General features: G+C 46.6%; 1 protein-coding gene across 1 annotated transcript in view; it reads right to left on the bottom strand.

Annotated features, from left to right (window-relative positions):
• The window catches only part of LOC148481544 (alcohol dehydrogenase 1-like), a 127824-nt gene that overhangs the window by 84063 nt on the left and 31227 nt on the right, over positions 1 to 12534 (bottom strand). The window contains exon 6 of the mRNA XM_088453270.1: positions 563 to 823. Coding sequence (XP_088309396.1) covers positions 563 to 823 — 261 coding nt within the window. The remainder of the gene's footprint in view (positions 1 to 562; positions 824 to 12534) is intronic.

The raw sequence follows: 12534 nt of genomic DNA, 5'->3' as shown, positions 1-12534 counted from the left end.
TGAATCAAAATAAACAAAAAGCACTAATCCACAGCACTCACCATTCCTAGATTTGGGGTGCAACATGATTATTTTGATTCATTTTTGACTGACGCCCGGCATACCGAATGAAGGTAAGCCGGGCGCGGGCAGCCGTGGGGGGGAGGGTTAGGTATTAGGGCTCCCAGGGGGAATTAGGGTCAGGCACCCCCCAGGAGGGTTAGGTTTAGGCTAGGGGAAGGGGCGATTATTGTTAGGCACCCCCGGGGGGAGGTTAGGGTTAGGCACCCCCTCGGGTGACTTAGGTTTAGACTGCGGGGAAGGGAGGGTTAGGTTTAGGCACTTAGATGGGGGTTAGGGTTAGGCACTTGGAGGGGAGGTTAGGGTTAGGCACCCCTAAGGGAGGATTAGAGTTAGCGTAGGGAATTAGGTTAGCGATACTTACCTTACCTTTGCCATGCGGCCAGCGGTAATACTTACTACACCCAAGGTTACATATCAGTCCTTTTATTTGCTAAGAGAGCCTTAAAGAAAATCAATTATTGTTAAAATAAAATGTAAAATTAATCTTTCAGATACTAACCATGATATCAGTGTTTCCAATGCACTCAAAAGTATAATGAGCTCCCCCATTAGTCATCTCTAGCAGCACCTCATGAATGGGTTTCTTGTGGTCTTTTGGGTTGATGCACTCAGTGGCTCCCAGCTCTTTAGCTTTCACAAACTTATCACTATTTACATCAATAGCGATAATCCTGGAAGCTCCGGCTACTTTACATCCAATAATCACAGAGAGACCAACGCCTCCCAATCCAAATACTGCACATGTGGAGCCAGCCGTGACCTGCAATAATAAGTTCAAGGTAGTTCACTAAAGTTAAGATAAGTACAGTACATAACACAGTTATATATTTCTCAAATGTTTCATTGTCTGATAGCTACATACACACTCTGTTAGTTACAGCATTATTAAAGCTTTAAAAACCAAAGAATTGGATATCAGCTAAAATCAATAAAATTTAATTTATCCTTGTTCAGGCATGTTTAACAGATTGCCGCATTGATTTAAGTTTTTTGTCAGATTATAATACAGTTTACAATGAATCATCTATCGTACAGATGAGTTACATTGCAGTGACATTAGGCCAGCATAGATATAGCTGAAGCACAGCTACACAATAGTGGAAATTCATACAGTTTGATCTTGATTTGGTGTATTGCAAGAAATTCCCACTGGCAATTATTATTATTGTTGTTTGTACACTTGCAAGTAATGGCTGACACACACTTATTTATCACTGTAAAACTTGCTCGAACCTGGTCTTTAACAAACGTATAAAGTGCTGTCTGTCACTCTTGTCATTTGCAGGAGAGATCCAGCATCAGTGTCTCTGACGGGATGTAGTTTGGAAGCTGACGGTCTAAATCCCGACCGCCGGCTTCCAGACATTCTAATCCTGGCATGGTACTAATGACAGGCATCTAAATCTAGACGCCTGTCATTAACCAGGCACCGGAAGACCGACGCCTGGCATCCTGATCAAAGTGATGCCGGGCGCGGACAGCCGGGGGGGGGGGCGGAGGGTTAGGTTTAGGGCTCCCGGGGGGACTTAGGGTTAGGCCCCCCTCGGGGAGGCTAGGGTTAGGTACCCCAACAAGGGACTTAGGTTTAGGCGGCGGGGAAGGGGGGGTTAGGTTTAGGCACTTAGAGGGGGGATTAGGGATAGGCATGGTGGGGGAGGTTAGGGTCAGGCACCCCTAAGGAAGGGTTAGGGTTAGGGGGGGAATTAGGTTAGCGATACTTACCTTAGGGACGATCGGGATTTTCACCCTTGCCGGGTTGCCGCTGTCGGGATTTGAACCTACTACACCCTCTCTGACTGTGTGCAAAGCACCATACTGCATCTTACAGTAGTTTTTTCAGTTAAACATAGCATATATGAAAAATGGCAGTTAGGAGCTTATTAGTTGGTACTTTATCTCTCTCCACATTATCACTCTCCAAATCTTTATCACTTTCCAAGGCTTACTACATCTCCCCCTGTATTATAGGCTTTAATTTCGTGTCCATCTAAGAGAGGTCATTCTAAGAGTCAATGTCAGCAGCTTGGAGTGGCATTTCACATTTCTTGAAGCTTCATGGTTTGGTAAATGCCACCAAATAATTTTTATTTGTAAAGGCTTGGAAGGGCTGGGATTGTGAAGAGGCCAATGTGAGCCTCTGTCAAGGCCTATTGATTTGAGGCTCTTTGGAGTTATGATTCAGTTGCTGTTATAGATTGCGATGGATAAGTATGAGACAGCTCTTATTCATTTAGCCTTTTGAATGGCTATCTAGGGCACCTTTGGTGGGTAAGTGACTTTGTCACTGAAGGAAAGAGGACTAATGATTTTTTGACACAGAAGAAGTTCTTGTTATGGATGATTCACAAATCTAAGATGGAAGAGATAGTACAAGTTACTGTGTTTGTCTTAAATTCCAAGGATGAGGTTTATCCAGTGCTCCTTTCAGAGGTTTCTTGTTATTTAGAACAGCAGACTTGTGCATGCAGATTTTTCCCTTCTGACTAAATCTTAGTTTAGTTTTACAGAGGTGTTTGGACAACCTGGGGATATGGACGTCTAACTTCGACATGCAATCCATTAACATTGTCATGTTGATTTACCTAGCTGCTTTGGGATCTTTTATTGAGTCCATTAAGCTCTAGGTTGATGAAAGTTGGCTGCTTACAAATGCTATTCAGGGAAGGAGGGATAAATTATAGGAGGGCTTAGAGCTTTCTGCATTTAGGAACTCCAGGCTTATGTTGCTCTACATATTTGGGGTCATGAGGAGCTTTTCCAAGTTTTTCCTCATGTGGATTCTAGGGGTGAGCGGGTTCGGATTTCTGAAATCCGAACCCCCCCGAGCCCCCCCGATCCGAGGCAGATCCGAGTCAGGCTCGACTTTTCCCGCCTGACTCGGATCTGAAATCGAGGCAAAACGTCATCATCCCGCCTTCCAGGTCTCGCGGGTTTTGGATCCTATATAAGGTACCCGCGTCTGCGCCATTTTCTCACTCGGCTGTGGACAGTGAAGAGGGAGGGTGGGAGTTAGGGCTGGCTGGGCTGTGTAGTGTAATGTAGTGTAGTGCAGAGTAGTGTTGTGCTGTGCTGTGCTGTGCTGCGCTGTGCTGCGCTGTGCTGCTGTTGTCCATAGGGGCTGTGTCCACTACTTCAAAGTCCATAGGGGCTGGCTGTGTTGTGCTGTGCTGCTGTTGTTAATAGGGGCTGTGTCCACTACTTCAAAGTCCATAGGGGCTGACTGGACTGTGTTGTGCAGTCAGTTCTCCATAGGGGCTGTGTCCACTCCAAAGTCCTGTGCAGTGTCCCAGTCCTAAAGGTGTGCTGTAGTGTTGTCCAGGGGGTGCTCTGTCCATCAGGGGTGCTCCCCCCAAGAGCTAAAAAAATAATATTTTTTCTGTGTTTGTGAATTGTGTGCGCAGTAGCCGCACGTGCATCAACAAAGTAGTGCCAAGCGTGCGCCTGTGTCATAAGTAAAGGGCCGGCTGGCTTGACCGTTAAAGGGTGCTGTAACCCCCAAAGTACACTCCAAACCAAATAACAAAATATTTTTTCTGTGTTTGTGAATTGTGTGCGCAGTAGCCGCACGTGCATCAACAAAGTAGTGCCAAGCGTGCGCCTGTGTCATAAGTAAAGGGCCGGCTGGCTTGACCGTTAAAGGGTGCTGTAACCCCCAAAGTACACTCCAAACCAAATAACAAAATATTTTCTGTGTTTGTGAATTGTGTGCGCAGTAGCCGCACGTGCATCAACAAAGTAGTGCCAAGCGTGCGCCTGTGTCATAAGTAAAGGGCCAGCTGGCTTGACCGTTAAAGGGTGCTGTAACCCCCAAAGTACACTCCAAACCAAATAACAAAATATTTTTTCTGTGTTTGTGAATTGTGTGCGCAGTAGCCGCACGTGCATCAACAAAGTAGTGCCAAGCATGCGCCTGTGTCATAAGTAAAGGGCCGGCTGGCTTGACCGTTAAAGGGTGCTGTAACCCCCAAAGTACACTCCTGTCCAAACCAAAAAAATAAATATTTTCTGTGTTTGTGAATTGTGTGCGCAGTAGCCGCACGTGCATCAACAAAGTAGTGCCAAGCGTGCGCCTGTGTCATAAGTAAAGGGCCGGCTGGCTTGACCGCTAAAGGGTTCTGTAACCCCCAAAGTACACTCCAAACCAAATAACAAAATATTTTTTCTATGTTTGTGAATTGTGTGCGCAGTAGCCGCACGTGCATCAACAAAGTAGTGCCAAGCGTGCGCCTGTGTCATAAGTAAAGGGCCGGCTGGCTTGACCGTTAAAGGGTGCTGTAACCCCCAAAGTACACTCCAAACCAAATAACAAAATATTTTCTGTGTTTGTGAATTGTGTGCGCAGTAGCCGCACGTGCATCAACAAAGTAGTGCCAAGCATGCGCCTGTGTCATAAGTAAAGGGCCGGCTGGCTTGACCGTTAAAGGGTGCTGTAACCCCCAAAGTACACTCCTGTCCAAACCAAAAAAATAAATATTTTCTGTGTTTGTGAATTGTGTGCGCAGTAGCCGCACGTGCATCAACAAAGTAGTGCCAAGCGTGCGCCTGTGTCATAAGTAAAGGGCCGGCTGGCTTGACCGCTAAAGGGTTCTGTAACCCCCAAAGTACACTCCAAACCAAATAACAAAATATTTTTTCTATGTTTGTGAATTGTGTGCGCAGTAGCCGCACGTGCATCAACAAAGTAGTGCCAAGCGTGCGCCTGTGTCATAAGTAAAGGGCCGGCTGGCTTGACCGTTAAAGGGTGCTGTAACCCCCAAAGTACACTCCAAACCAAATAACAAAATATTTTCTGTGTTTGTGAATTGTGTGCGCAGTAGCCGCACGTGCATCAACAAAGTAGTGCCAAGCGTGCGCCTGTGTCATAAGTAAAGGGCCAGCTGGCTTGACCGTTAAAGGGTGCTGTAACCCCCAAAGTACACTCCAAACCAAATAACAAAATATTTTTTCTGTGTTTGTGAATTGTCTGCGCAGTAGCCGCACGTGCATCAACAAAGTATTGCCAAACGTGCGCCTGTGTCATAAGTAAAGGGCCGGCTGGCTTGACCGTTAAAGGGTGCTGTAACCCCCAAAGTACACTCCAGTCCAAACCAAAAAAATAAATATTTTCTGTGTTTGTGAATTGTGTGCGCAGTAGCCGCACGTGCATCAACAAAGTAGTGCCAAGCGTGCGCCTGTGTCATAAGTAAAGGGCCGGCTGGCTTGACCGCTAAAGGGTGCTGTAACCCCCAAAGTACACTCCAAACCAAATAACAAAATATTTTTTCTGTGTTTGTGAATTGTGTGCGCAGTAGCCGCACGTGCATCAACAAAGTATTGCCAAGCGTGCGCCTGTGTCATAAGTAAAGGGCCAGCTGGCTTGACCGTTAAAGGGTGCTGTAACCCCCAAAGTACACTCCAAACCAAATAACAAAATATTTTTTCTGTGTTTGTGAATTGTGTGCGCAGTAGCCGCACGTGCATCAACAAAGTAGTGCCAAGCGTGCGCCTGTGTCATAAGTAAAGGGCCGGCTGGCTAGACCGTTAAAGGGTGCTGTAACCCCCAAAGTACACTCCAGTAAAAACCAAAAAAAAAAATATTTTCTGTGTTTGTGAATTGTGTGCGCAGTAGCCGCACGTGCATCAACAAAGTAGTGCCAAGCATGCGCCTGTGTCATAAGTAAAGGGCCGGCTGGCTTGACCGTTAAAGGGTGCTGTAACCCCCAAAGTACACTCCAATCCAAATAACAAAATATTTTTTCTGTGTTTGTGAATTGTGTGCGCAGTAGCCGCACGTGCATCAACAAAGTAGTGCCAAGCGTGCACCTGTGTCATAAGTAAAGGGCCAGCTGGCTTGACCGTTAAAGGGTGCTGTAACCCCCAAAGTACACTCCAAACCAAAAAAAAAAAATTTTCTGTAATTGTGAATTGTGTGCGCAGTAGCCGCACGTGCATCAACAAAGTAGTGCCAAGCGTGCGCCTGTGTCATAAGTAAAGGGCCAGCTGGCTTGACCGTTAAAGGGTGCTGTAACCCCCAAAGTACACTCCAAACCAAATAACAAAATATTTTTTCTGTGTTTGTGAATTGTGTGCGCAGTAGCCGCACGTGCATCAACAAAGTATTGCCAAGCGTGCGCCTGTGTCATAAGTAAAGGGCCGGCTGGCTTGACCATTAAAGGATGCTGTAACCCCCCAAGTACACTCCAAACCAAAAAACGAAATATTTTTTCTGTGTTTGTGAATTGTGTGCGGAGTAGCCGCACGTGCATCAACAAAGTAGTGCCAAGCGTGCGCCTGTGTCATAAGTAAAGGGCCGGCTGGCTTGACCGTTAAAGGGTGCTGTAACCCCCAAAGTACACTCCAAACCAAATAACAAAATATTTTTTCTGTGTTTGTGAATTGTGTGCGCAGTAGCCGCACGTGCATCAACAAAGTAGTGCCAAGCGTGCGCCTGTGTCATAAGTAAAGGGCCGGCTGGCTTGACCGTTAAAGGGTGCTGTAACCCCCAAAGTACACTCCAAACCAAATAACAAAATATTTTCTGTGTTTGTGAATTGTGTGCGCAGTAGCCGCACGTGCATCAACAAAGTAGTGCCAAGCGTGCGCCTGTGTCATAAGTAAAGGGCCAGCTGGCTTGACCGTTAAAGGGTGCTGTAACCCCCAAAGTACACTCCAAACCAAATAACAAAATATTTTTTCTGTGTTTGTGAATTGTGTGCGCAGTAGCCGCACGTGCATCAACAAAGTATTGCCAAGCGTGCGCCTGTGTCATAAGTAAAGGGCCGGCTGGCTTGACCGTTAAAGGGTGCTGTAACCCCCAAAGTACACTCCTGTCCAAACCAAAAAAATAAATATTTTCTGTGTTTGTGAATTGTGTGCGCAGTAGCCGCACGTGCATCAACAAAGTAGTGCCAAGCGTGCGCCTGTGTCATAAGTAAAGGGCCGGCTGCCTTGACCGCTAAAGGGTTCTGTAACCCCCAAAGTACACTCCAAACCAAATAACAAAATATTTTTTCTGTGTTTGTGAATTGTGTGCGCAGTAGCCGCACGTGCATCAACAAAGTAGTGCCAAGCGTGCGCCTGTGTCATAAGTAAAGGGCTGGCTGGCTTGACCGTTAAAGGGTGCTGTAACCCCCAAAGTACACTCCAAACCAAATAACAAAATATTTTCTGTGTTTGTGAATTGTGTGCGCAGTAGCCGCACGTGCATCAACAAAGTATTGCCAAGCGTGCGCCTGTGTCATAAGTAAAGGGCCAGCTGGCTTGACCGTTAAAGGGTGCTGTAACCCCCAAAGTACACTCCAAACCAAATAACAAAATATTTTTTCTGTGTTTGTGAATTGTCTGCGCAGTAGCCGCACGTGCATCAACAAAGTATTGCCAAGCGTGCGCCTGTGTCATAAGTAAAGGGCCGGCTGGCTTGACCGTTAAAGGGTGCTGTAACCCCCAAAGTACACTCCAGTCCAAACCAAAAAAATAAATATTTTCTGTGTTTGTGAATTGTGTGCGCAGTAGCCGCACGTGCATCAACAAAGTAGTGCCAAGCGTGCGCCTGTGTCATAAGTAAAGGGCCGGCTGGCTTGACCGCTAAAGGGTGCTGTAACCCCCAAAGTACACTCCAAACCAAATAACAAAATATTTTTTCTGTGTTTGTGAATTGTGTGCGCAGTAGCCGCACGTGCATCAACAAAGTATTGCCAAGCGTGCGCCTGTGTCATAAGTAAAGGGCCAGCTGGCTTGACCGTTAAAGGGTGCTGTAACCCCCAAAGTACACTCCAAACCAAATAACAAAATATTTTTTCTGTGTTTGTGAATTGTGTGCGCAGTAGCCGCACGTGCATCAACAAAGTAGTGCCAAGCGTGCGCCTGTGTCATAAGTAAAGGGCCGGCTGGCTAGACCGTTAAAGGGTGCTGTAACCCCCAAAGTACACTCCAGTAAAAACCAAAAAAAAAAATATTTTCTGTGTTTGTGAATTGTGTGCGCAGTAGCCGCACGTGCATCAACAAAGTAGTGCCAAGCGTGCGCCTGTGTCATAAGTAAAGGGCCGGCTGGCTTGACCGTTAAAGGGTGCTGTAACCCCCAAAGTACACTCCAATCCAAATAACAAAATATTTTTTCTGTGTTTGTGAATTGTGTGCGCAGTAGCCGCACGTGCATCAACAAAGTAGTGCCAAGCGTGCACCTGTGTCATAAGTAAAGGGCCGGCTGGCTTGACCGTTAAAGGGTGCTGTAACCCCCAAAGTACACTCCAAACCAAAAAAAAAAAATTTTCTGTAATTGTGAATTGTGTGCGCAGTAGCCGCACGTGCATCAACAAAGTAGAGCCAAGCGTGCGCCTGTGTCCCATAAGTAAAGAGCCGGCTGGCTCATTTCTTAAAGGGTGGTGTAACCCACAAAGTGCACTACTCTCCAGCAAAAATAAAAAAATATTTTCTGTGTTTGTGTGCGCCTTAGCCGCACGTATATATCAAATCGATATAACATAAATGGAGGACCAAACTTTCTCCGATAAAAATAAAATAGAGAAAGATCAAGAACCACTTCCTCTTAGTGCTGAAGCTGCTGCCACTAGTCATGACATAGACGATAACATGCCATCAACGTCGTCTGCCAAGGCCGATGCCCAATGTCATAGTAGAAGCCACATACAATCCCAAATGACAAAGTTCAGGAAAATGACCTTAAAAAAATCATTTAAATCATCTGAAGAGAAACGTAAACTTGCCAATATGCCATTTATGACACGGAGTGGCAAGGAACGGCTAAGGTCTTTCCCTATGTTCATGACTAGTGGTTCAGCTTCACATGACGATGGAAGCCCTCCTCCCACTAAAAAAATCAAACGAGTTAAGCTGGCAAAAGCACAGCGAAGAACTGTGCGTTCTAAGAAGATATCACAAATCCCCAAGGAGAGTCCAAGTGTGGTGGCGGTTGCGATGCCTGACCTTCCCAGCACTGGACGGGAAGAGGTGGCTCTTTCCACCATTTGCACGCCCTCTGCAAGTGCTGAAAGGAGCACCCACAGTCCATTTGCTGATATGCAAATTGAAGATGTCACTGTTGAAGTACAACAGGATGAGGATACTGGTGTAGCTGGCGCTGAGGAGGAAGTTGGCGAGGAGGATTCTGATGGTGATGTGGTTTGTTTAAATCAGGCTCCGGGGGAGACAGTTGTTGTCCGTGGGATGAAAAAGCCCATCACGGTCATGCCTGGGCAGAAGACCAAACATTCCACCTCTTTGGTCTGGCAATATTTCTATCCAAATCCGGACAACAACTGTCTTGCCATATGTACCTTATGTAAAGGTGGAATAAGTAGGGGTAGGGACGTTAACCACCTAGGAACATCCTCCCTTATACGGCACCTGCAGCGCGTTCATAATAATTTACTGTCAAGTTCAGAAACTTTGGCTAAGACCGTAAGCAGTCCAGGGACACCTAAATCCCGTTGTCCTGTTGTATCCAAGTGCCTGTAAACCACACCGTCAACTCCCTCCTCGTCAATTTCCTCCTTAGTCAGGATCAGAAGTAGTCCTGCAGGCCATGTCACTGGCATGACTGACTCTCCTATCCGGGATTCCTCCGGAGGATCCTGCATTGCTACGCCTCCTGCTGCCGCTGCTGCTGTTGCTGCTGCTGGGAGTCGTTCATCATCCCAGAGAGGAAGTAGGAACACCACTACTTTTACTAAACAATTGACCCTCCAACAGTCCTTAGCGAGGAGGATGAAGTACGACAGCAGTCATCCTGAAGCAAAACGTATAACTGAGGCCTTGACTGCTATGTTGGTGTTAGACGTGCGTCCGGTATCCGCCATTAGTGCAGTGGGATTTAGACAATTGATGGAGGTAGTGTGTCCCCGGTTCCAAATCCCGTCTAGATTCCACTTCACTAGGCAGGCGATACCGAGACTGTACAGAAACGTCAGAAAAAGTGTCCTCAGTGTCCTGAAAAATGCTTGTACCCAATGTGCACTTAACCACGGACATGTGGACAAGTGGAACAGGGCAGACTAAGGACTATATGACTGTGACAGCCCACTGGGTAGATGTATCACCTTACGCAGCAACAACAGCAGCGTCACCAGTAGCAGCATCTCAGAAACGCCAGCTCGTTCCAAGGCAGGCTACGCTGTGTATCACCGGTTTCAGTAAGAGGCACACCGCCGACAACCTCTTAGAGAAACTAAGGGAAATCATCGCACAGTGGCTTACTCCACTTAGACTCTCCTGGGGATTTGTGATATCTGACAACGCCACCAATATTGTGCGGGCATTACATCTGGGCAAATTCCAGCACGTCCCATGTTTTGGTCACACAATAAACTTGGTGGTGCAGAATTTTCTGAAAAGCGACAGGGGCGTGCAGGAGACGCTTTGGGTGGCCCGAAAAATTTCTGGCCACTTTCGCCATTCAGCGACTGCGTGCCGAAGACTGGAGTGCCAGCAAACACTCTTGAACCTGCCATCACCTGAAGCAAGAGGTTGTGATGCGGTGGAACTCAACCCTCTATATGCTTCAGAGGATGGAGGAGCAGCAAAAGGCCATTCAAGCCTATCATCCACCTATGACATAGGCAAAGGAGTGGGTATGCACCTGACTCAAGCGCAGTGGAGAATGATTTCCATGTTGTGCAAGGTTCTCCAGCCCTTCGAACTTGCCACACGTGAAGTCAGTTCAGACACTGCCAGCTTGAGTCAGGTCATTCCCCTCATCAGGCTTTTGCAGAAGCAGCTGGAGAAAGTGAAGGAGGAGCTAAGACGGAGCGATTCTGCTCGGCATGTGGGACTTGTGGATGAAGCCCTTCATTTGCTTTGCCAGGATTCCAGGGTGGTCAATCTCTTGAAATCAGACCACTACATTTTGGCCACCGTGCTCGATCCTAGGTTTAAAGCCTATGTGGTATCTCTCTTTCTGGCCGACACAAGTCTGCAGAGGTGCAGAGACCTGCTGGTGAAAACACTGTCAGCTGAAGCGGAACGTGACACGTCAACAGCTCCTTTTTCCTGGCAGCCCCGCAACTGGGACTGCCAGGAAAAAACTTAGGTATCCTAAGCAACCCGCTGGCGGTGATGCAGGGCAGGCAGGACCAAGTTTGGACATCTGGTCCGGACTGAAGGACCTGGCAACAATTTCTGACATGTCTACTGTCATTGCATATGATACTGTCACCATTGACAGAATGGTGGAGGATTACATCGGTGACAGCATCCAAGTAGTGATGTCAGAACCTGTACTGGTAGGAAAAAGAGGCAATTTGGAGGCCCCTGTACAAACTGGCTCTATTTTACCTGAGTTGCCCCCCCTCCAGTGTGTACTCTGAAAGAGTGTTTAGTGCAGCCGGGAACCTTGTCAGCGAAAGGCATAGGAGGTTGCTTCCACAAAATGTGGAGAAGATGATGTTCATAAAAATGAATTATCAACTCTTCCGGGGAGACCAGCCTCCAGAACGTACAGAGGGACCTGTGGTGGTGGATTCCAGCGGGGACAAGTTAATACTCTGTGAGGATGAGGATGTACACAACACTGAAGAGGGTGAGGAATCGGTGGATGAGGAGGATGAGGATGACATCTTGCCTCCGTAGAGCCCGTTTGTGCAGGGACAGATTAATTGCCAGCTTGTTTTGTGGGGGCCCAAACGAACCAATCATTTAAGCCACAGTCGTGTGGCAGACCCTGGTGCTGAAATGATTGGTTTGTTAAAGTGTGCATGTCCTGTTTATACAACATAAGGGTGGGTGGGAGGGCCCAAGGACAATTCCATCTTGCACCTCTTTTTTTTCTTTGCATTATGTACTGTTTGGGGCCTAGTTTTTCAAACTGCCATCCTGTCTGCCACTGCAGTGTCACTCCTAGATGGGTCACGTGTTTGTGCCGCCCACTCGTATCTCTTAGCATAGTCATCCAGCTACCTCGGTGCAACCTTTTGGACATAAAAACACTATTGTGAGGTGTGAGGTGTTCAGAATAGACTGGAAATTAGTGGAAATTAAGGTTATTGAGGTTAATAATAGCATAGGAGCAGAAAAACACACAAATTCTGTGATTTTAGCTGTTTTTATGCTTTTTAAAAAAAAAATACAGATCCAAAACACAAAACCCAGAACCCAAAACACGGAAGGGTGGTTTTGGCAAAACCAATCCAGATCCAAAACACGAAGAAAGATCCAGATCCAAAACCAAAACACAAAACACGAAAAGTGGCCGGTGCACACCCCTAGACGATACACATTATCATTGGTATCTCTCATTTTTTTAATTCATTTTTTACTTAATTTCACTTGTCCTTTGTCCCCTCCCATGACTACAGTAGGCAGCTTTTTGTTTGCGCTTTGCTTATGTTTTTGCATTGACACCTGAGATATCTCATTACAGTTTTTCTCATACAAACTTGCTGGGAGTGGTTTGTCAGGCATTCATATAGAGTATTTTATGTCTGAGGCAACACCCACTGGCTAAGTGAGCACATAAATTATGGGGGGCTAGAGCTGTGA

The sequence above is a fragment of the Taudactylus pleione genome, unplaced genomic scaffold (genome assembly GCF_031769625.1).
Source record: "Taudactylus pleione unplaced genomic scaffold, aTauple2 ptg000574l, whole genome shotgun sequence".
Lineage (NCBI taxonomy): Eukaryota > Metazoa > Chordata > Amphibia > Anura > Myobatrachidae > Taudactylus > Taudactylus pleione.
This window is presented reverse-complemented; position numbering and strand designations above follow the sequence as displayed.